The sequence below is a fragment of the Diospyros lotus genome, chromosome 2, assembly GCF_014633365.1.
Source record: "Diospyros lotus cultivar Yz01 chromosome 2, ASM1463336v1, whole genome shotgun sequence".
Lineage (NCBI taxonomy): Eukaryota > Viridiplantae > Streptophyta > Magnoliopsida > Ericales > Ebenaceae > Diospyros > Diospyros lotus.
In genome coordinates this window covers 39,910,655-39,934,640 of record NC_068339.1, presented here as the reverse complement: position 1 = coordinate 39,934,640, position 23,986 = coordinate 39,910,655, and the positions used below count along the sequence as shown (strand labels likewise).

Below are 23,986 nucleotides of genomic sequence, written 5' to 3'. Positions count from 1 at the left end.
AACCAATCCTCAGTTGTCGCAACTCTAAAAGGTGGAACATGCCAACGATTCTCGGCTGAGAATTTTGGCAATTCCTGTTCGAAGTGTGAAGGTGAAGTGGGGCTAAGATACTTTTGACTGTGATCAGAGGCGATACCTATAAGTAGACCAAAATCAAAACTATGGCAGAAGGAACAAGATTGAGGCAATTGGAATCGAGGATGGAGGTGTTGGAGTTTGGAATGACTTAAATGCATGAGGCAGTCAACCAAAGTAGGGAGGATGTGACTGCGATCAGAGAGACCATACGTGAGGATCTGATGGCCACATGGCAGAGTATGTAGTAAGAATTAGAGAGGCATCAGGAGACGATGAATAGTATGGCCAAAGGATTAACAACATGTTCAATATGCTATCATCCCTCCCTCAGTTCCAATTACCACTGAAATTTCCTCCCCGAACAGTCTCCAAACTAGGCTTGTCTGGTCAGGGCATCCTCCCTACGCCACAAGGAGTGACAGGGACGGAGGAGATGCCAAACATGGAGCAAGCAGTTTAGGTAAGGGAATTAACCCCTCATACTTCCAATTACACTCCTATGCTAAGGTTGGAGATACCATTATTTGACAGATCAAAACCAAGGTGGTGGATCTGCCGATGTAAGCGTTTTTTCCAATTTTACAATGTGGCTAAAAACTAGAGGATTAACTTGGCAACAACATATCTGAATGATACGACTGATTCTTGGTACCAATGGTGGACTAAGTCTAGAGGGACTGAAACCAAGTGGATTGATTTTGCTGAAGAACTGTGCAAATGTTTTGGAGAGAGAAATATGGCGGATGTAATTAAGGAATTTAACAAGCTAAAGCAAGAGGGATCGGTGGATGACTATCAGGAGAAGTTTGAGGAGCTAGGGCCTCTAATGTAGAGCTCCCAACCATCCCTCACAGAGCAATATTTTGTGTCAAACTTTATCAGCAACCTCAAAGATGAACTAAGGTCCATGGTCAAGATGATGATGCTTGCTATGGTGAGAGACGCGGCAAAGAAGGCAGGGTTACAGGATAATACAGCGTGTAGCGCGTGTGTAGAGAAACACACGAAAAAAACCTTGAAAGAAGCAAGTTTCAACACCGAAACGTGCCCCTTAAGTAGGCGCAAAGCTGAATCTAGCTTGTTGATAAAATTGTTTACAAAACCTAACTAATAAGTATATATAGTGTTCAGCTAATCCATCTAATATTGTAAATAAAATCCAACTACAATCCTAATAGAAATAAAACCCTAACAAATATGAAGTAAAATTAAAATCCTAAAACATATGAAGTAAAATAGAAGTAAAAATCCTAAAAGAATATGAAGATATGAAGTTTTGGCCCTTGTTTGGTCTAGTTATTGACTGGCCAGGTTGGGCTAGGCTGGCCACTTTTGAGCCGGTTTGGACCGGCTCTTGAATTGCCTTCCATCTTGTCTCTTGAACTGGTTTTAGGAACGGTTAGCGACCGCATCATTCACCTCCACTTGAGAAGAATTCATCCTTGAATTATGATCCAGGTATGATAACTTCACATTTGTCAAATACAAAGAAAGATTAGCAACATTAAAGGTTTTGAAAATATCCATATGATTAGGCAAATCCACAACATAAGCATTGTCATTGATCTTCTTTGTGATCTTATAAGGATCATACTTCTTTGGCTTTGAGCTTGTTTTGCTTTCAGGCTAGAATTCGTTCCTTCCTTAAGAACATCATGACTTCATCTCTAACCTCAAATACCTTGTGCTTCCTATGCTTGTTAGTTCCTGCCTTGTACTTCTCATTAACTTTGTGCAACTTTTGTTTGACATCTTCCTAAACTACTTGAACTTGCTCGGCTCAATCGCTATACCAGGCAACTTCACCAAATCCAATGCATGATTAGGAACTTTCATGTATACGATGGAATATGGTGATCTTCCTATTGAACTATGCATGGCGTTGTTGTAGGCAAACTCCTCAGGAATCACATCATGAAATTCCTCCAACAATCCCTACACCTCCATTGGAATTTGATTCACTTTCAGTGGCTTACTCACGCTCTCCTCTTTTACAACCAACAAGTGAACCTCTAGGGTATCCTTTCACTCCCTCACAAACTCATAGTGTTTATGTGTGATGGTACGAAAATTCCTCCCCTCCACTTTAGAAGATTTGGTTTGGTTCTTTTCCACCATAGGTAACAAGGTATAACACACACCCTTTTTCTCAACCTGATATGTGTTCTTCCTACCCGAATGCTTAGCATCCACATCAAATTGCCAAGGCCTCTCAAATAAAATATGGCAAGCGTCCATATCAACAATATCACAATAAACTTCGTCAAAGTACTTACCAATAAGGAAAGGCACCCTATAACGTTCATCCACACGTATGTCACCAACTTCTTTGATCCATCCAATCGTGTAAGGGTTTAATGTTTCTTAGGAGTTAGTTGCAACTTCTCCACCAGATCTCTTTCTATGATGTTCTCTTGACTTCCACTATCAACAATCAGCTCAAAGATCTTCCCCTTCATCGTACATCTCGTGCGAATAAGCTTATGCCGCTAAGTAGTATCTTCGTTCTTCTGAGACAGCATTAACTTCCTTACTACACATGTATACTCTTCATGCCCATACTCTCTTTCATCATCCTCCCCATCAAGCCCGCAATATAGCTCCTCTTCAACAGCATCTTCCTCCTCCCTTTCTACAATATTAATAGTCTTTCTTCTTGGACAATCACTAGACCTATGCCCAACCTCATTGCACTCAAAACACTTTAAAAGAACAGGCTTTGCATAAGGATTAGTGGATTTTGGAAAATTAAAAGTAGTACCTCGAGTGTTTCCTCTTGTTGTAGCCCTATTAGGGTTGACTACATTAGGTGGAATGGAAGGTTGCACTCCTTAAACCGACTTGCCTCTATAAAAGCTGATTGTTTATTGTCATTCACACTATACTGACGATAGTTGTCATTGCAAGTTTTCTCACTCAATATTAACTCATCCTTTAAAGTCAAGTTCCTTGCTTCCACCACACTTATAACCATTTGAACCCCAATTTTATCATGAATAGCAGGTTTCAACCTATTCAAATAACGAGTTGCTTGTTGATTGTCACTTTCTGACAATTGGTTTCTCTCCGCCAATCTCAGAAACTCAGAGGTATACTCATGCACACTCCTTATTCCTTGTGCACATCTTTGATAAGTTTCAAACATGTATTGTTCATAGTCAAGGGGTAAAAACCTACCTCTTAATAGCTGATTCATTCGTCTCCATGTCTGAAGTAGATGTTGGTCTTCCCTTAATCGAGTCTCTCTCAATTGTTCCCACCAAACAGATATGCCTCCCTTCAATCAATAGGCCACTAGCTTGACTTGTCTTTCTTCTAGGATCTCCATGTATTCGAAAAAATGATCAACCTTAGTGATCTAATCCAGGAACCCATCAATATCAAGATCTCCACTAAAGGTAGGAATATCAACTTTTAGTTTATACTAATCGTTTCCCCAATGGTTATGCTATTGTGCATTCCTTCTAACCCCTCCACCACCAAGGTTAGCTATTACACGACCAACATCATCTTCATCATCGCTATCCTCCATCATTGGTCTTCTAGGATTAATGGGTGGTCTTCCCGGGTTAATGTCGCTGGCTTGATTCACACCATTATTCCAGTTTTGGTTATCATCAACGCGTAATAAAATACCCAATTGGTTGTTGATCAGCTCCAATTGCTACTGTATATTACAAGTTATTTCACATTGTTCTTTGATTGCTCTCCAAACTGCCAGCAGCCCCTGATCACCGTCGTGAGGCTAGTTGCTACCTTTACCGTCAAGATCAGCCATCTGATTGGTTGATTAATGGCTCTAATACCACCTATCGTAGCGTGTAGCGCATGTGTAGAGAAAACACACGAAAGAAACCTTAAAAGAAGCAAGTTTCAACATCGAAACGTGCCCCTCAAGTAGGCGCAAAGCTGAATCTAGCTTGCTAATAAACCTGAATAGGCTTGCAGAAAGTTCAATTAAATAACTATTTACAAACCCCAACTAATAATTATATATAGTGTTCGACTAATCCATCTAATATTGTAAATAAAATCCAACTAGAATCCTAATAGAAATAAAACCTTAATAAATATGAAGTAAAATTAAAATCCTAAAAGAATATGAAGATATGAAGTTCCAGCCCTTGTTTGGGCCGGTTCTTGACTAACCGGGTTGGGCTGGGCTGGCTACTTTTTGGCAGTTTGGACTAGCTCTTGAACTGCCTTCCATCTTGTCTCTTGAACCGGTCTTAGGACCGGTTAGTGACCACATCACAGGAGCTTACTCTAGAAGCAATCTTTAAAAAACATGAAATCCCATTGAGTAATAATCCTCCCACCAGTTAGCAGTTGGAAGGAAATCCTGAGGTTTACTCTAACCTTAATACAGTAAAAAATTATGTGCCAGAACAAAGGAGGCAGCTAGGATCGTGCTCTGAATGTGGAGACAAATTCCATCCAGGCCACCAATGCAGAAGATTGTTATTGAACATGGAAGGACTAAATGAAAAAGAAGAAGAAGACGAAGAGGTTATTCTCGAAGAAGAAACCGGTGAGTTTAAGGTGATCACTGGGAAGAAGTTGCAGAAATTATTACAGAAAGCATCTCAAGAGTCATCGTTGCATTCTATACAGGCTATTGAATTCGAAGAAAGGACTAAAGTGGAGGAAGAACATTCAAAGGCTGCGAATACTGCTACACTTCAACTCCTCAATGAGGAAAAGCATGGGAGAAAGATACAACAAGTAGTGAAAGCAGGGATTGGTTGAGTCGTAGCCCGTTGCTACAAATTCTTGGGGAGAACTTTCTTAAGGCGAGGGGATTGTCACTACCCCAGGGGTAACCTAGTCAATACATTTGTAATACCTAAGCTATGTAGTTCCTTTCAATTAGTGCTGGAAATGATTGTACCTTTTAGTTAGACATTATAATTGAAAAGAAGCCTATACAGAGGCTAAGCAAAGAGGATGAGAGGCATGTTTGAAAGTAATACAAAGTATCTTTTTCCCTCTAAATTTCTCTTTCCCTCTCTCAATTCTCCCTCCTACTTTCAAATCCTCCCTCCATTTCTATTCTTCCTCTCAATTCTTCTTTAATTCCGAGAACTATCCAAGTCTTAGCCCTAAGGCTTGACAGATTGTTAAGACATTTTTATCAAATTTAGCTCAAAGCAATATCCCTAGTAGCTGGTCTATTGCAACCAGCAAAAGACAGATCAAGTGCGACTGTATTTTATATACAAGCTTCATATAGGGCTTTTTATATGGGTGCTTCTTAGAGTCATTTGGCTGCTTCTAAGCTTGATCAGAGCAGTCTAGCCACTTGTTTCTGGCTCTTCCCCCCTCCAGTCTGGAGTATGCCACTGGTAGATTATAGTTTGTTCAATATTATAACTCATCCCACCACTTAGTACAAAAAAGAAACCCCCCCCCCCCCCCCCCCCCAAAACCAAAATCCTCGCCAAATATTTGTGATACATTTGATACATTTTTGTTTCTTTTGTGATACATTTATTTCTTGAACTTTCACCAGCATAGATACCTCATATAACTGTCTGGGGAACAAATTTTTTACTATTTTTGCACATAACCACATATACAAATGGAGCATATTTCGTTCAAGATGTATATGGTAAAAAGTTTTAGGTCCTTCATATTCAATTCAATCAAAAATTATTCATAAACAATAAAGCAACTTACTAGCTTCCTGAGCTCGAGGCCGAGTCCGTGGACGGTTGCTGGAACCATCCTTCAGAAAAGAAAGTTCTTCAAGCAGTTCACGCTCCTTGGCACTGTAAAGTTTGTATAGAAATAGAATTAGATTTTTTTATATTATTCATATTTTCATGAGCAAGTATAGAATTAAAAATGATAAATACAAGCTTCATATTTATAATTTTGAACAAACTATTTGGGTAAGCAATCACTTAAATACAATGCTCAGATAGGACATAACACCAGAATTATCATAGCCTTTGAGAAAAAAGGAAGGAAACTGATATGAAAGAAATCACTGCAAGCCAGTGATCAGCTCCGAGACTACAAAGAATAGAGAGTCGAGAGAGAATAGAGAGGAGAAGAACAATCTTGAGATGGGAATGAGAGAATTTCACAACTTTTCTTATTCGTCTCCATCATTCATCCCTTTATTTATAGCAGTCTATTACAACAACCAACTACTCCAGCCATCATGTAACTAACTATTTCCAGCACAAATCCCCTTCAATCTAACAACATTACAGCTATGCAATGGGCTGGAATCCTCTTCTTCACTCACACCCTCTTTGGGACTAACTAGGTCACACCATGGTTACCCTGCATACCATTACTCGCCCCTTCAGCAAAAATTGAGAGATGGTGTGTGCAAAATTCAGTAAAATATAATGTATTTATGTCACCTGTGCATAGAATCCACAAACTAACTGATAAACATATATGCTGCAACACACAAACAAAGTCAACTGAGAGGCTTAAGCACCAAAACAATGTTAACTGAGAGGCTTAAATTGAACACATTAGGTCAAAAAGAAATCATCCTACAAGTAATGCTAAATCCAGATTATTCAGTCAAGATTAAGGAAGTACAATGGATAATCCACTGATCTGCAATCAAGAAAAAAAAAAGGTTGAAATAGTTTGGTTTAGCATATTTTAAAATTTACAATTTGTTGTTAAGTCTAGAATTAGGTTGACTAAGATTTAGTCTTCATCGAGGGTTTTGGTTTGATTTAGGGTTACTTTGATGTGCTCTTCACTTGATTATATTTGATACCTTCGATGTCAAGGAATAAGGTTTTGTTGACAGCCATAATCTTGCTATTTAACTTTTAACTGATGAGCTAGGAATAACATAAGTGTAAGGTGGGAGACAAATAATACAACTATTTGGTATTAGAGCATTGATCTTCTCCTCTGTTTTGCAATACAGCTCGCATTGAAAATGACTGCAGACAACCAGGGTGCCACTTCCTGACAATAAAGAACCCTCAATTTTGTCTTGATCCAATATTGATTAGCCTTTCAATGAAAAATATATACTAACTTCTATTCATGGCAGTTGAAACTCTGCAAGTTTCGCCCAGATCTGACGCTTATTGACCACATCTAGGGGTGTCAATTGCTCCCCTTAACAAAAGTGCAAAGGGGATTATCACCTTTTTATGGATACCTCATGACAGGGTCTGTGCACTCTAGGCACATTGTTTATCTATACACTTACAAAAAAGGATTATTATCTTTTTATAACATATACCACTACATTACAGTCAACAGTACTCAGTAGCATTTGAAATTAACACTATACACGGGAACAAGGACAACATGTACTAAACATATATATAATAGATGACTGATGCACACTATGATATTGGTAATTCTTCCAAAGTTCGCATGCATTTTCTCAGAATCTCAATACTTTCCAAACTTCAATTACTTTTTCCCTTTTCCAATCCCTCCAGACCAAGCTCCAATTGTCCTTAAAATTTACCAATGAGGATAAAATGGTTGGATAAATTTGTGTAATGGCATACCTAATACGTTTGGGTATGGTAACTTTAATTGTAAATAGGTGATCACCACGTATTGATGGTCTGTTGAGCTTTGGTGCTCCTTTCTTTGCCAAAACAAGCACATCTCCAGGTTGAGTACCTGGAGGAATCTGCAGTTCGGTATGTCCTTCAACTGTCTTGACCTGTTCAAATGCCAAGAATCAACAAACAGTTATTGCACAGCACTTTCCAGTGAAGTTAGCAACTACTCTGGACTCATCTCTCTGTTGTCCAATCAGTGATCAAAATATGCACAGAAGCTATTGATTAAAGTGAGAAAAAAGTGAGAAGAATGATTAAGAAAAGCTTCTGTCCCCTGTTACAGGGTTTGTGTGTTCAGGTCCTGGGGAGGCTTGACAAAGGAGAAAGCTTGTACGTTCAGGTCCTGGGGAGGCTTGACAAAGGAGAAAGCCCCTAAACTTTCGATTAGTCTTGGGCACTTATCTTGATATATGCATATATATTTTGGCCCTTGTCTCTAAAGTAAGAAAATTAGAAGAATGAGAAATGAAACAGGAACCAATATGGCACCACAATGTGCCTCCATCTCCCTGAATTATGCACCTTCAATTTAGTCATTGTATTTTAATAATAATAAAAAGATCATAGCTCTACCTTAACAATACTACCCAATATGGCATCAAGATAACTAACTGAAACAGTTGAAACTAGATTTATGCCATCTCGTTGTATCTCTGGTATTTCCGCAACATCAAGATAGACATAAAGATCTCCTGGAGGGCCCCTGCTAAAAAGAGAATGAAAGTAATTAATGTTCTGAACCATGCCTATAAGTTTGACATCTTCATTGCAATAATTGAACTTTTAAACAGAAAGTACAAATCTACATGAAAAGAGAAAAAAGATGCTTTGCTTAATCCATGGTTCTAAAGATTGAACCATCACTCATGTAGATCATTCACAAGGGAACTACTCATCAACCACAAACTGAGAAGAAAGGTGCTGGCCTCCAGCTTAGTCTGGAATCTAAAAAAGCTACATCCACAGAGACCAAGGGGCACTTAATATTTGTAGAACAAGGTGGAGGTTGTCGTAGGGATTGCCAGCTAAGAAGCACAATTTCAAGAGGGAACAAGATAGTGTCTGACACTCCATGAACATATTGGATGATCATCCAAACCTTTTCCATCATTTTTAGATTTGTTAGGATTTTGGAAGTAGACACCTAGAGGACAACTCTGCTTTGTAGAATACACATGTCCATTACTTGATACAACAGATGTGCCAAGGTCTGTTCTTATTGGATCACACATGTTATATTTATTTATTTTATTTTTTTCTTTTTCATTAAAAAGATGATGGCTTATAGTTGAAAGGTGGTAATTCAAATGTAATGAAGTTAGTTGAAGAAAATGAGAAAGCATACCAGACCCTTTTGTCTTCATCCAGTAAGAAGTTGATAAAATAACTTTTAAAAAATAAATAATTCAGATAAATATCACAGTTATGTCAATGTCAATAAATTATACCATTAAATAAAATCTTCCACTAGTAAGTTTGCATCATTTGTACAATGGAACTTTGTTTCTAAGCGAAACATGCACTGTACAAAATATAGTTGTCTAGATTAGTGAAGTATGCCATCATGCAAAAATACTCAATCAGGTGAAGTTTAGAACATATGCAGTCACACAAACAATATTATTTAGGTAACGAATTTTCGAAACACTACCACAAAACCCACGGCTGAAGGATAAAAGAGAATACAAATCATAACCATACCCCTTTGGCCCAGCATCACCCTCCCCAGCAACTCTAAGAATACTGCCCTTGCTGACCCCAGGTGGAATTTTAACTTTGATATCTTTCTTAGCACGAACACGCCCCTCGCCAGAGCACTTCCTACAGTATTCAGAAACCACTTCACCATCTCCTCCACAATTTGGACATACAGAAACCTGAAGCCATAAGAATAATAAGTATAAAGAGAATGCAGAATAAATTTGTTTACGTATTTGGCTGAAGAATATAAGATATGGCAAGCCATACAATGCCAGTGACAAATCAGTACAAAAGAATGAAAGCACGTATAACCATGAAAACTTGGGCCCTGACCATTAGCAATGTAATATACCAAAACAACTTTCTTAGTTACATGGTCTATTTCCACCCATGTTACCAGTCTTCCTCTCTTTGTAGCAGTATTATCAAAGTGAATTATATCACACCTCACAGGGGCATTGATCCTTCACTATTGGATGTGTGATTAACCACCTCAACAAACATTCCCCATCTTCCCCCTTTTGACTAGCATTTAATCTTCTTAATTTATTTCAATGTTTAATTAAAGTTCCTGTCTTAGCACTCATCTTGATATTGTCATTCACCTGCGTTCATTTTCCACAAAAATTATTTCAAGGAAAATAAAAATTAAATAAATAAATATCAAATTGTAGTCTATTAGGTCTATTAAATTGTTAACCACCAGCTCATCTAAAAGCTTAAACTGCTAGATGGAGGGTTAACTTCATCTTCTAGATTATTATTTTTACTCTCAACAAATTAGTAGATTCTTTTATTGATAACTTTTCAGGGGCCAGGTGTGGCATACAAGATCAGGTAGTTAAGGCATGGCAAAAAACTGTCTATATTCTTCTGTTCAAAGTCTGGTAATGCAGTTAGCAGAACATCATCAATTGTGAAATGTACCTCAAAACTTGACTAGATTAGACTGTGAACTACAATATTTCATAAGTATTTTGAAACTGCCTGAAGTATGATCACAGAGTTGAGATTAAGAGTGAAGACATAGTTCGCAATAACTTCACATTGGGCATCCATACATATACTTGATATGTGCTAATGCTTTATTAAGTTTTAACATTTTGAAATACAATATCACTGTTGCTAGAGAAGGTATCAAAAATATAATTCACCCTTTCCTGTTTTAGATATTACACAGAAGCAAGTTCTGTGTTTAAAAGTAACAGCATGATAAAGATGATTAGTTGATGTGCATCCCATCAAGATCATGTTACATGCATGACCTGGTAACTGCTTCCAAACCATAAGTTCGATTGTCTTTCCTAGTTTATGAGCAGTCTACTTTGGAAAACACCAGAAGAAAATTTTGCAAGCTCCATCCCCATATTATAAAACAAAATCAGTATTTTACAATATTAAATTCTCCAACATGGTGATCACCATCTTAGAAGCAAGACATCAAAAGTCCATATATAAAGGGAAAACCAATGCCATTTCAAGGGAAGAGGTCCAAACACAAAATTACCTGTGAAAACATGCCAAATGGCGTTTGTTCAGTCCGCATAACCTGGCCCCTCCCACCACAAGTTGAACATATCCTCATTTTGGACCCTATCTTTGCTCCAGTGCCAGTGCAAACTTCACATGTTTCAAGATGTGAAAGCTCAAATTCTTTTTCTGCTCCAAATATAGCCGCCGAAAATTCTAATGTCATATCATAGCTGAAACGCATTCATATCATGAGCTACCTCTATCAGTCTCCATGAAAAACTCATTAAAAAATTGCAATGAGCAACGTAACACTGGTAGGTCAATGTACAAAAAGAAAAAAAAAATGGAAGTACATAATAAACCATGAAGTGAAGCCCAAATGAGTAAGAGGAAAATGCGGGCTCTAACTCAAACTAAATGCTAACATGTGAACATAAACTGCATTTTATTGGTTAACATGAGATCAAAAGCATGATTTTAGCATCCACAGCTGGTAAATGACAGCTCCTCCTTCATTCTTAAATTTGAATGATGCATCATAGAGGAGGTACATATTCCCACATGGTTATGGAAGATCAGTCCAATAAGGGCCCTGAAGCCTCACTCTTGACCTTTCCACACATTTCCCAGCCAAGAGGGGTCACTTGTATGGCAATGAACCTTCAAATTCCTTCATGATTTACTCATATTATGCAGCATGCTCACAATGCCTACACATATCATGCATATAATCATGCCTTAATTCATAACAAGCTATCATTAAATTATTTCATGCATAATGCCAATATAATGAACCATACCCATGCACTTACCTCACTTAGAATTTCAGCCCCTTAGCTTTCTAGTAGAATTTCCCTTTTCCCCAGCGTTTCTTTTAATTTCCCAGCACTTTCTCACTCTTAACCTCTTTCCTTTGGAGAGCCTCTCACTCTACAAGTCCTTGTGCTGGGAAATGAAGGGTAGGCCTATTTATAGGCAATGGAAGCAATGGACAGATTTCAACCTCTTTAAGTGACACCTGCCTTATAGCATGCTTCTCTTGCACAAAGACACTTGTGTGCTTCAGCAATTTTGCCACCTCATGGTGCTGCTAGAGGTTTCTCCAAGGCTCCACACAGCTCGCCCTTTACTAATTCAAGTTTGATTAACCTTAGTTACCTTAATTAAGCCCTTAATCCAACTCCATCAATTCTTCTTAACCAAAATTAATAATTTTTAAAAGCATTACAATCCTCTCAAATAATATATTAAAATGCAGCTATTTCTCTCTTTATTTAGTGCCCAAAATTGAGTTCAAGTCATCTGCTTACTGGGTTTTTTTCTTCTCCTACTTTGGCAAAACTAGCTAATACCTTAAACATTTTAGCTTCAGCAATTTTAGGGAACTTTCACCTTTTAGAAGTCTCTCATCGGAATTTGCAAAACAGAGAAGTCTCTCGCTGGAACCCTCTTACCATGCCTAATAATTAATTCATGGGATGTCACAGCTCTATTATTCTTGCATTTCAAACTTCACATTTTAATATTTCAAATATAACTTATGAATAGATAAAAAAGCATTTTTATTAAGCTTAAGTTTTCAATTTTATGTAAAGAACGATTTTCAAGGAAAACACAACATATAACATGAAATATTACAAATTTGTCTTTTGCAAAGAACCTTCAAAGATTGATTAGCAAACATTTGTATTCATTCCATTAGAATTCATTCTATTCATTCAAAAGAAAATTTTAAAGATAGAAAAGTCAATTAGGCTCAACTTGAATCTTGGATTTCAAACAAGCAGCTATACTGTGACCACTGTAATAGACCGTATCACACTAGAGACACGTGCTGGGAGATTCATGGCAAACCAGCTAATTGGAAGCCACAAAGCCAAAGAAAGCCTAACTGGTCAGCCTATGGGACTGAGTCTGTTACAACCACTGAGAAGTCCAGCCAACTTCCCTTCACTACTGAATAGGTTGAACTCCTGAGGAACCTCCTGACAACATCCAAAGCCAGTAAAGAATCAGAGTCTACCCCTCCTTCTACTGCAGCCACTGCAGGTCAGTGAGGTAACTCAAGACCTGCCTCATCTTTTTTATCCCACACGGTTCAAGTGAAGGCTGGATTATTGATACCGGTGCTTCTGACCACATGATCGGTTCATCAACTGTTTTTTCCACCTATGAATCATGTGACGACGACATAAAAATTGTCGTTGCTGATGGTACATTTTCTAAAGCTGTTGGTCAATGGAATATTGAGCTTCCTGGCATTCAATTGAATCTGTTCTTCATGTCCCTAATCTCAAGTGTAATCTCTTTTCTATTAGTAAAATAACTAGGGATCTAAATTGTGCAATAACCTTTTTTCCTTCACACTATGAATTTTAGGACTTGTCTTCGAGAAGGATGATTGGCAATGCTGAGGAGATGCTGAGAAGAGCAATGGTCTCTACTACCTCATGAGTGTTGATTCTTCTCCAAGACGAAGATCACTTACTTCCTTATCTAACATGTCAAATTCAGATGTTATACTTTGGCACAAATGCCTAGGCATTGGTTATTAAAGGCACAAGGCACACTAAAGTGCAAAAGGGTCCTGGAGCCTAAGATATGAGGCGTGCGGCGAGGCGTGTGCCCGACAACAGTGAGTCGCGCGCCTAGCAAAGGCGAGGCGCACCAAGGAAAAAAATATAATTTAATAAAATATAGGCAAATTAAAAGGATAAAAACAAAATATAATAAAGTAACAAGTATTCATCTTCAAATTCAAACATAAACAATTCATAATCAAACAAAAAAATTCAAGAAAATAAACACAACAATAATAACATCCAACATCAATCATAAGATGATCATAATAATCATCATATAAATTATATTGGTCACTTCCAAAGTCTTCCTCTTCTTCCTTTTCTTCATATTCTTCTTCAAAATCAATATCTTCCTCCTCATCTCTAAGTGTAGGAGTACTAATCTTTGAATGAGAATAAGATACTTTTGCCTTTCCCTTCGCTGTAACACTTGTTTCTTTGGTTGATCTAATGTGATGGACACTCTCCTCAACTCCAGCAACTCTAGCAACAATACTCAATGTTAAAGAATCATCTTCAAACACAAAGTCTTCTTCCTCATTTGATGATCCGTCCACCTTCTCCTCTACTCCTCCTTCCCCTTAACTGCCTTCCTCCTCTACGTCTTCTTCAGTGCTATCCAACAACAACAATTGTCGTTTACATTGATGGCTTGGTGTATGCTTATCCCCACATCTGAAACAAAGTCTTGCCAACCTCCTCTGTTCTCTCAAATTTCCCATGAATGACTGGGATGGAGCTAGAAGAGCCAACCCCTTACTGCTTTGTCCCCATGTTCCTCCCTCCTTAGTCCACTCGCGATTACTTTGTTGTTGGGGCACCACCTACCACCCCTTGTTCACCCCATTCTACTTCTTTGCCAACCCTTCCACGGTCATTTCTTGCAACCTGGCACACTCAGTTGCCTGTTGAACTGTCGTTGGCCAGAACATCTTAACGGTGGGACGGATCTCTTCATTCAAGCCACTCATGAAGTTTGACACGAAGTATCCCTCGGTGAGAGTGGGTTGGAAATTAGCATGAGGGCCTTCAACTCCTCAAACCTCTGCTAATAAGCTTGTATGGTTCCCCCTTGCCGAAGCTTATTGAATTCCTCCACGACGTCCGGCATCCCCTTCTCCCCAAATCTTCCACACAAACTTTCCACGAATTCCTCCCACGTGCACTCTTTCACACCCATCCAACCCTGGTACCATGCATTGCCCACGTCGTTCAGGTAGGTTGCTACCACTGACACCCTCTATTGTCCAGCCACATTGTAAAGGCCAAACACCCTCTCATAGCGCCTCACCCACCACCTGGGATTATAGCCATCGAATAGAGGGATCTCCATCTTGGGCATTAGCGAACCGATCAAATTCGATCCGGTTATGATGCCTTGCCTCCTTACCCCCACATTCTCCTCCATCACTGGCTACTTCATCTCCAATTCTGTCAATTCCTCCGATCTGAGATTTCCTCCCTGGCCATTTAGAATTTGGTCAGATCGCTCCCTAGGAAGGAACTTAGATAAGATTCTTACTTGAGTTTGGCGCGAAAGCATCAGCATGAATTGATGCATGTGATCCTTAAGAGCGTGACCCTGCTCTCTCATTTGATCCTCCAATCGAGTGGCCTGCGCTCTACTCTCCTCGTGCCACACACTCACCACCCCGTCGATCCTCGTTTCCACCGAATTCTCAAACATCTCCATGCAATTCTACATCTCAGACACCATGGACATAACTTGCTAGAGCTGCACCTCCATCTGCTTCATCCTCGTTCCATCAACCATGGCCCAATCCAATCACCCAAATTCTTGCTCTAATACCAAATTGTCATAACTCAATTTTGACAAGAGAAATTCTCTCGCAATTCAGTGAGAATTGCAAGGGAATTGAGGGTTCGAATGAGAATAAAAGAATAGAGGGAGAGAATTAAGGGAGGGGGACAAATTGAGAGAAGTTTAGAGGGAAAACAGAACCAATGATTTTCCATTTGTGCCTCATATGGGTCGCCGGACTTGGTTTATATACCAAGCCTTGGTGCCACATTTGAATTACAATCACAATTTGAATTATTCTCTAACTACCTCCTGATCTTATTACAATAATACCCAACCTCCCTTGTACATTAATGCCCTCTTCCACTCCTGCCTTCATGTTCCTAACTACGGAACCATGATAGGAATGTTACTGTGTTGTTGTATTTCTGTCATTTGAAAACATGTTGCAAGGAATGTAAATGATAAATATAAAGTTCCAATTCCAAACAATTAGCGGTAGGAAAATATTTGAGTGCAATAAGCATGCTGCATCACTGCATAATACAAACACAACTTATGTTGTGTATGCATTGCATTTCTGTTTTCCTCAATGAAGCATACTTAAGTTGTTTCTTGCAGAATAACCTCACTCATTTAGCAACTTATGTTGTGCATGCATTGTTTCTAAAGCACATTACGCAAAGTCATGGAAAGCATTTAGAGTGGTGAAAAATGAAATATGATCAACCAAACTATAACTTCCCACATGAACGAACAGCATAAAATCCATATACATAAATAAGATAACCTAAGTCAGATTAGCAGTTAACTTTTTTTTGTACCGTATGAAATATATTCCTTCCTACTGATTAATATTTCCAGTCCAGACAGGGAATCTTGTAAGAAAAGTAAACCCTAGGACAGAAGTGTTGAAGAACCGAGGTTAAGGAAAACGCAAGGCTAGAAACTTAGTTGATTAGAATAACAGCCAACACATAATACACCGTGAGCTGCCTTTATATAGGCAGCTCATAACAAACCAACCGCCTTATGAAAACAGAAACAAACAGCATTGGAAAATAACAAATAACACACTAAGTACACGGAGATAATAAACTCGCACACAAGCACACGAGCACCCAAAGGCATTATCTCAATGCCTCATTATCTTCAACAAATCTCGATGTCAACAACTGACAGGTTCAAAAAAATAAAAATAGACAGTAGTTTTAAGGCATGATATATACATCATTTGATAATAGCAGTCAAATTTGGGCTCACCGTAGATCATCACCCTTTGTAACAGTACTACGTCGACGTGTTCCAAATCCAGCTTGGTCCATGCCAGGGAAACCACCCATACTAGGCCCAAAGAATGTCTCAAACAGATCAAAAGGATTCGTCTGTGATTTAAGACAAAAAAAATATTAGTATTACTTAAAATTAGAATAAGCTGTAATTGAAATACAGCTATACTGAAAATTTTAACCAGAAATACAGTAATATTGAGAAAATTGCAATGTCCAGAACAGAGGCCAGCAGTCCTATATCCATCTTAATTGGTGTCCACTTAGCTGTAACCTGCTGAAAGCAAGTTCAATGTACTTATAGTTGTCAACCTGGATCTAGTATTGAACCACATTGTCATGTTCACCATCTCCCTGTTCTTTTTCTCTTTGTTAGAGTAGCACCAGATTGGCTATTGTGCCAAAAGGATGTTAAGCCTGTTTTACATGTCAGCTAGCGACATCATTGATAGAAAAGTTTGTCACTGATTTACACATACATACCCACTTCTATGCCTTAGTTAAAGGAAAAATACATAAAAGGGAATTTCCCATCCCTTTGTTTAAGGAAAAATAAATAAAAGGGAAATTTAACTGCAAGTCGTACCGTATAAGGGCCAGCTTGTCCTCCTCCTACTGTACTTCTAACTCCAGCTTCACCATACTGGTCATACAAAGCCCGCTTTTTGTCATCTGATAGCACCTGAAATATTGCACTTCAGAATTCAAAAGAACAATTTGATTAATATGAACAATTATTAAGCTGACATACTATAAGCAAAACATTGATAGAACAATTCTCTCATCATTTAAAATTCTGCAATACACAACATAGTTATACTTCATGAGACTAAACATGAAAGACTTTTTTTCTTTGAAAGAGCATTTCTTCCAAAGCACCTGAAGGGGCACAACCTGTAGACTTGCATTATACTTGGAAAATAAGAACAAAAAAAGCGAGTGCCCCAAAAAATCAAGAGAGAGAGAAGGAAACATCCTATCTTAGCAAAAAGAACAAAATTATGAGCACTGCCCCCTCCAAGATAAAATATAGAAAAACACATTCAAGTTACCGAATGAAATTAAGAAAAAATGCCAATACACATTAGGATAAATAAAGGAGGGGTTATGGTTGATACAATGAACAGATATGATGCAGCAATCAATTATGGCAGAGTCAGCAGTTCCAGACATGACATTTGAAAATTTCACCACAAGAATTAAGCCTAAAGTGGAGGCAAACATCTTGGTGGTTATGAAACAATCCAACTCCAAAGAATCCTGGTTTTGGGGAGGCCTAAGCATGGTGGTTATCTAACCATGCAACTCTAATGTATATGAAACACCGTCCCACCCCCCAACTAAAAAAAATAAAAATAAAAAAAGTGAGAGAAAAAAAAAAGATTAAAAAAGAAAAATAATAATAACAAATAGGTGAAAAAAAATAGCTCAACTCAAGCAAGCATTTAGGTCTCAATTTAGGCCTAATTTAGATAGTTATTAACATATGAACAATGAAATCAAGCTGAGAAAGAGAGAAAAAAGCACATGTTGAACATGCTGAAAAATAGAACAAGTGATTATGTTTCCCTTGCTATATGTATGCTTGTGAGAAATAAATTTCATGCATGATTTTTTTTCTCATGTTTCATATACATTGTGGCACTTCATGGAATGTGAACTTTATTATATAATATACGAAGAAATTTTTACCATTCAAACGTTATTATTTGAGAAAGAAAATAACAATAGCTTTGTCAAAGATTGACAAAGTATATTTCTGAAGAGTGAAAATGTATATTGAGAAACATTTTACTTAATTGTGTAAGTATCAAGTGAGCGGGACAATATTAGATGAAGTCCAAGGGAAAGACCCATCAGCTGCAATAGAGTCAGGGTGACATTGGCAACTAGAGGTATTACCCAAGTTTCTTAACAGTTTGAGGAAGACCCCAAACTGGATAAAGATATATTAGCTGCTGCAGTGAGAAGAAGTTCAGGGAATAAATTCATCTGCTATGAAAGAGTTAGGATGACTCTGGTAATTAGAGGACTGACCCTAGCTCTCAACAGTTATGAGATTCCTATCGCTGTAGTGGTATTGTAATCCTAATCGAATTGGCTTAAGGAATACCCAGGCACCATCCAAATAAAACCCAAAGTATGATGTGGATCCACTAGGCCTACAGCTTTTGTTATTACTTGCTACACCATTACTTAAAGAAGGTATTACATAAGAAAGAATTTCTTCAGAAGAGTTGCTCAGGAAAGTATTACTTGAGAAAGAATTTCCCGAAGAAGAGTTATTAGAGAGAATTCTTGAAAAAGAGTTACTTCGGAAAGAATTTATTGAAAAAAAAAAAAGTTACTTGAGAAAATTTTATTTGAGTAACTTTGAAATGAGCATGAATGCAATTGGAAAACTTGTTGAGAATGAAAATGTGTTGATTTAATTATTACTAAAGTTCTTATATTTTCACTTATTACATTACTGCAAGGCTTGCCATTCATTGGACTGTGAGCTCACTCTATAACATACTATTTCAGGTCAATAATGGAAGTGTTAGTGCAGACTTCTGGAGTTTTTTTTTCTGTAAGTCAGACTTCTGGAGTGAGGGATCGACTGGCATGACCTCCTAGAAATGTTTTCAGTGTAGAATGTATATTTGGTGGCTAGTAACTTGGCCTACATTGGAATATTCTGTATTGTGTTGAATCAGAGAATTTAGTGAGGTCTTACCTCTTTCTATTGAGATTTATAGTAGGAATGTACAATAATTAAGGCTAAAATTACTCCTAAAATTAAGGCCTAGTTGTCTACTTGTCTACTAATCATAGCTAGTCTAATAGCTAATTGACAGCTAATCCAACAGTGCAGCTGAGATTACATTCTAAATTTTTTGTAATGTTAAATACATGTTTGTAAACGGGAAAGAATAGGTATGGAGAAGGAAATCTATCTCACTATATTAGAAAAACTATGGTTCCTCTCTTCTTATAGAGGAATGATACAACATATTAGGAAAGATTCACAGAATATTCCTACACCTAAAAAATAAAAAAACAATCAACCAAGGGATTTGGGGCATCAATCAAGAGATTGGAGTTGATTCCCATTGATCAAGGGAATTGACTTCTTTCTATTTCCATACTCTCTCTCAAGCTGGCTTGAAGATATCTTCCATCGCAAGCTTACTCACTAGATTTTCAAACTGTCTCTTGTGTAATCCCTCTGTGAGAATATCGACAACTTGATCAACTGCTGGAATGTAAGACATACAAATTATCCCATTGTCAAGTTTTTTCTTGATAAAACGTTTATCCACCTCTACATGCTATCATCTATAGCCCACGTCGTTCGATGCTCCAACCTTCATCTAGACACTAACACCTGAGAATACCTTCTAGATTTACTCAATCAACAACCTTCTTTGCATTTCTTGAGGATAATAAATTTTTGAAGAGGGGGTAATTGTCATGTACCAACTATGTAGGGGGGGTACCTTATTTGGAGAAGGCTATAGATGATGAGTAGTTGTGCTCAGGAAGTTACAGCATTGAGGGGTTGTACCTAGTTAGTTATTGTTGCAAGAGCTTGTACCTAGTGAAATAGCTTAATTGCTTGTAATTCCAAGAATGTAGAGCTGGTTAGCCGCACATGGGTGGTTGGATCAGCTTATATATATACAAGTTGTCCACACCTAAGGAATATATCTAATATCAAAATTCTGACATTCTCTAAATTTCTCTCTAATCTGTTCTCCCTCCATTCTCTAGTCTTCTAATTCCTTCTAAACTTCTTTAATTCTTCCTCCTTCTCCAACCACAGTAGCAGCCTTTGGGGGTCCCCAAACATCACTATGAATCAAATAAAATGGCTTTGAAGGGCAATAGGGTTTTAAAATAAATGTAACAAGATGATCTTTAGACAAATGTCAATTTTCGCATTAAAACATAGAAGGATCTACTCCTTTAAACAACTTAGGAAATAAATGTCTCAAATAAGGAAAACTAGGATAGTCTAGCCTAAGATGCCATCGCATAATTTGATCAGAAACAAAAATTGAACGTGTACCACTTAATCCGTGAGCTTTTTTATGATTGAAGACATCCTCGTTAAAATAGTAGAGTCTGTTTATCTCTCTAGCACTGCCAATCGTCTCCCTTGAATTCTGGTCTTGAAATGTATAGCATGAATCAAAGAAGATAACATGACAGTTGGAGTCTTTTGAGAGTTTAATGACATATAAAAGATTACAGGCAAGCTTAGGAACATGAAATACTGATTTAAGACCAATACTATCAGAGAGTTTAATAAGACCTTTACCTGCAATAGGTGAAAGACTACTGTGGAAATCCTGAATGATTTGAAGGGGATTTGGAGGAGATTGTGGTAAGAGATTGAGACCATAATGAGATCTGGTATTTAGGCTGATTATTTGGGTTTACTTTTATGTTTCCATATTATTTTATGTTTCCATATTTTTTTATTCTCTATGTACATGTTAAATAGGGACTGAGTATGTAAAGAATATTAAAACAAATTGAATAAAAGTTTGATTCAATTTCTATATTCTCATCGTCTTCATGGTATCAAAGCCCAGGTTACTCTGATAACCCTAGCAAGCCATGGCCGCCAGCCATGAGTCTACCCAGTCAGTAACCTAGGAGGGAGAATAAGAGATAATTCCCTCCATGGGTTCGACCAGCGAGTTTGAAAATTCCTCAATTTATCTTACCATGGAAAATATGAATGGTAAGAACTACCGAGAATGGATCCAATCCATCAAGCTGGTCATTGACGACAAAGGCAAATTGGGCTTCCTTACCGGCGAAATTAAACAGCCACCTTCCAAGGAAGTAGCGACCTTCCAAAAATGGTGTTCTGAGAATTCCCTCATAACCTCCTACTTGATCAACTCCATGCGACCAGCAATCGGCAAAACATACATGTTCCTGCCGATGGCGAAAGACGTGTGGGAGGCTGTTCGCAAAACCTACTCCGATGCTGAGAATGCCTCTCAAATCTTCGAGATGAAGACTCAGTTGTGGCAGATGAAGCAAGGAGAGAGAAGTGACAGAATACTACACCGAGATGCTAGGTTTATGGCAGGAATTGGACCTCAGCTGTGAAGAATCTTGGGAGTGCACGAGTGATAGTGTACGATTCAAAAAGAGACTGGAGAACAAGAGAGTGTATGAGTTTTTGGCTAGGCTCTACAGGGAGCTCGACGATGTGAGGAGCCGAGTCTTGGGTCGTCGGCCATTACCGTCCATTCGAGAGGTGTTCTCCGAAATTCGGCGTGAAGAAAGTAGAAGAAAGGTGATGTTAAAGGAGAAAATAGCGCCTGGGCCTGAAGCTTCAGCCCTTGTAACTCGTGGGCCTCCCAAAGGATCTAGGCTGAGACAAAATAAAAGGCCATTTTGTGACCATTATAAAAAATCAGGCCATTCCAAAGATACTTGTTGGGCTTTACATGGCAAGCCTGCTGATTGGAAGCCTAGACAGCCCAACAAATCCCACGGATACCAGACCTCAACTGAACAGCAAACAGAAACAAGCACTCCAGCCCATCACACTCAGTTGGCCTTTACTGGGGGTTTTAATCCAGAGCAACTTGAGAAGCTATATGCTCTTTTTTCGACCTTTCAAGCCTCAGGTTAGTCTTCTACTCCTCTGCCATCGAGTTCCTTAGCCCACAAATATACTTTTTTGACTGCTCTTAGTACTACTTCGCGCCGTACTTCCTGGATTATTGACTCTGGTGCATCCGACCATATGACTGATACCCATCATTTATTTTCCACATATTCACCTTGTGCTGGTAACTTGAAAATAAAAATTGCGAATGATACTCTATCCCCAGTAGCTGGCAAGGGGAGTATCCGTATCTTTGAATTTATTACTTTGGAGTCTATCCTTCATGTTCCTAATCTGTCTTGCAATCTGTTGCCTGTTAGTCAGCTAACCAACCAATCTCATTGCTCAACTATATTTTTGTCTTCTCATTGTGTCTTTCAGGACCTATCATCAGGGAAGACGATTGGCAATGCTAAGGAATGCGAGGGACTCTACTACTTTAATGATGCTCACATGAGTAAACAGGGTCATCCTCCTATTTGTAATTCTGCATCTAGTCTTAGGGATAGTGACCTTTTGTTATGGCACAAATGAATGGGCCATCCAAGTTTTCAATATTTAAACATTTGTTTCCTTCACTTTGTTCGAATAAAACTCCCTTGGATTTACAATGTGAAGTCTGTGAACTTGCAAAACATCATCGCACTACTTTTTCCTCATCTACTTATAAACCATCACTACCTTTTACCCTGATTCACAGTGACCTTTGGGGGCCTTCACGAGTTCCCAATAAGACCCACACAAAATGGTTTATTACCTTTATTGATGATCATTCTCGTCTCTGTTGGGTGTATTTACTACACGATAAATCTGAGGTTAGTTCTGTCTTCATGAACTTCTACACTATGATTTACACCCAATTTCATACAAAAATCCAAATTCTTTGTACTGATAATGGCACTGAGTACTTCAATCATTCCTTGGGCCCCTATCTTCAAGACAAAGGTATTATTCACCAAAGTTCTTGTGTTCATACCTCCCAACAAAATGGGGTTGCTGAACGGAAAAACCGACATATTCTTGAGGTAGCTCATGCCCTACTATTCACCTCTCGCATGAAAAATAATTTTTGGGGTGATGCCATTCTGACCTCCGCATTCCTCGTCAATTGAATGCCTAGTCGAGTTCTCTCATTTGCAACCCCTCTCCAAAAGTTCCAGGAGATCTTCCCTGATTCTCGACTCAGTTCATCTCTCCCGCTTCGTGTTTTTGGGTCCACCGTGTTTGTCCACATTCACGCCTCCCAACGTACTAAGTTGGATCCTAGAGCTCTCAAATGTGTTTTCCTTGGTTACTCCCCCACTCAGAAGGGTTACAAATGTTATGACCCTCTCTCATAGAAGTCATATGTTAGTCTAGATGTCACATTTTTTGAGCATTCTCCCTGCTACTCGCTTCAGGAGGAGTCCCTGAGTGAAGCTCAACCCTCAGACACCGACTTCGACGTTGCGATCTTTGAATCTACTCCTTACAATACACCCTCTCCTTCTTTATCCAACGCAGAAGGAATCTTGAACTCAGGGGGAGATGTGGGAAAACAAACAGACAGGGAGGTACTTGTTTACTCAAGAAGACCTAAATCAAAGCCCGATGAGACTCTCGCATCCGAAGCACCAAAAGAATTAGAACCGGTGATAGCTCCGACTACTCATGAACCAAAACCCAATTCTGACCAGGTAAAAAATTTTGATGACTTACCCATTGCTCTTAGAAAACAACCTCGTTCATGTACTCTCCATCCTATCTCAAAATTTGTATCTTACAATGCTCTTTCTGCCAAGTGTCGTGCTTTTACGTCTAACCTTGACAGAATCCAAATTCCTAAGAATATTCAAGAAGCCTTGGAGATTCCAGAACAAAGAGAAGCAGTGATGGAAGAAATAAGGGCATTAAAAAAAATGGAACTTGGGAGG

General features: G+C 38.4%; 1 protein-coding gene across 2 annotated transcripts in view; it reads right to left on the bottom strand.

Annotated features, from left to right (window-relative positions):
• The window catches only part of LOC127795277 (uncharacterized), a 62,109-nt gene that overhangs the window by 21,922 nt on the left and 16,201 nt on the right, over nucleotides 1-23,986 (bottom strand). The window contains exons 3-9 of one of the 2 annotated variants that reach the window (XR_008021773.1): nucleotides 17,040-17,135; nucleotides 16,428-16,549; nucleotides 10,855-11,050; nucleotides 9,348-9,523; nucleotides 8,220-8,349; nucleotides 7,633-7,747; nucleotides 5,758-5,849 (exon numbers count right to left, since the gene is read on the bottom strand). Coding sequence is in view for 1 of the 2 variants with exons in the window: in XM_052326853.1 (XP_052182813.1) it covers nucleotides 5,758-5,849; nucleotides 7,587-7,747; nucleotides 8,220-8,349; nucleotides 9,348-9,523; nucleotides 10,855-11,050; nucleotides 16,428-16,549; nucleotides 17,040-17,135 (973 nt within the window). In the remaining variant the exon portion in view is untranslated. Of the gene's footprint in view, nucleotides 1-5,757; nucleotides 5,850-7,586; nucleotides 7,748-8,219; nucleotides 8,350-9,347; nucleotides 9,524-10,854; nucleotides 11,051-16,427; nucleotides 16,550-17,039; nucleotides 17,136-23,986 lie in introns of both variants that reach the window. The other variant, XM_052326853.1, reaches the window with a different exon arrangement.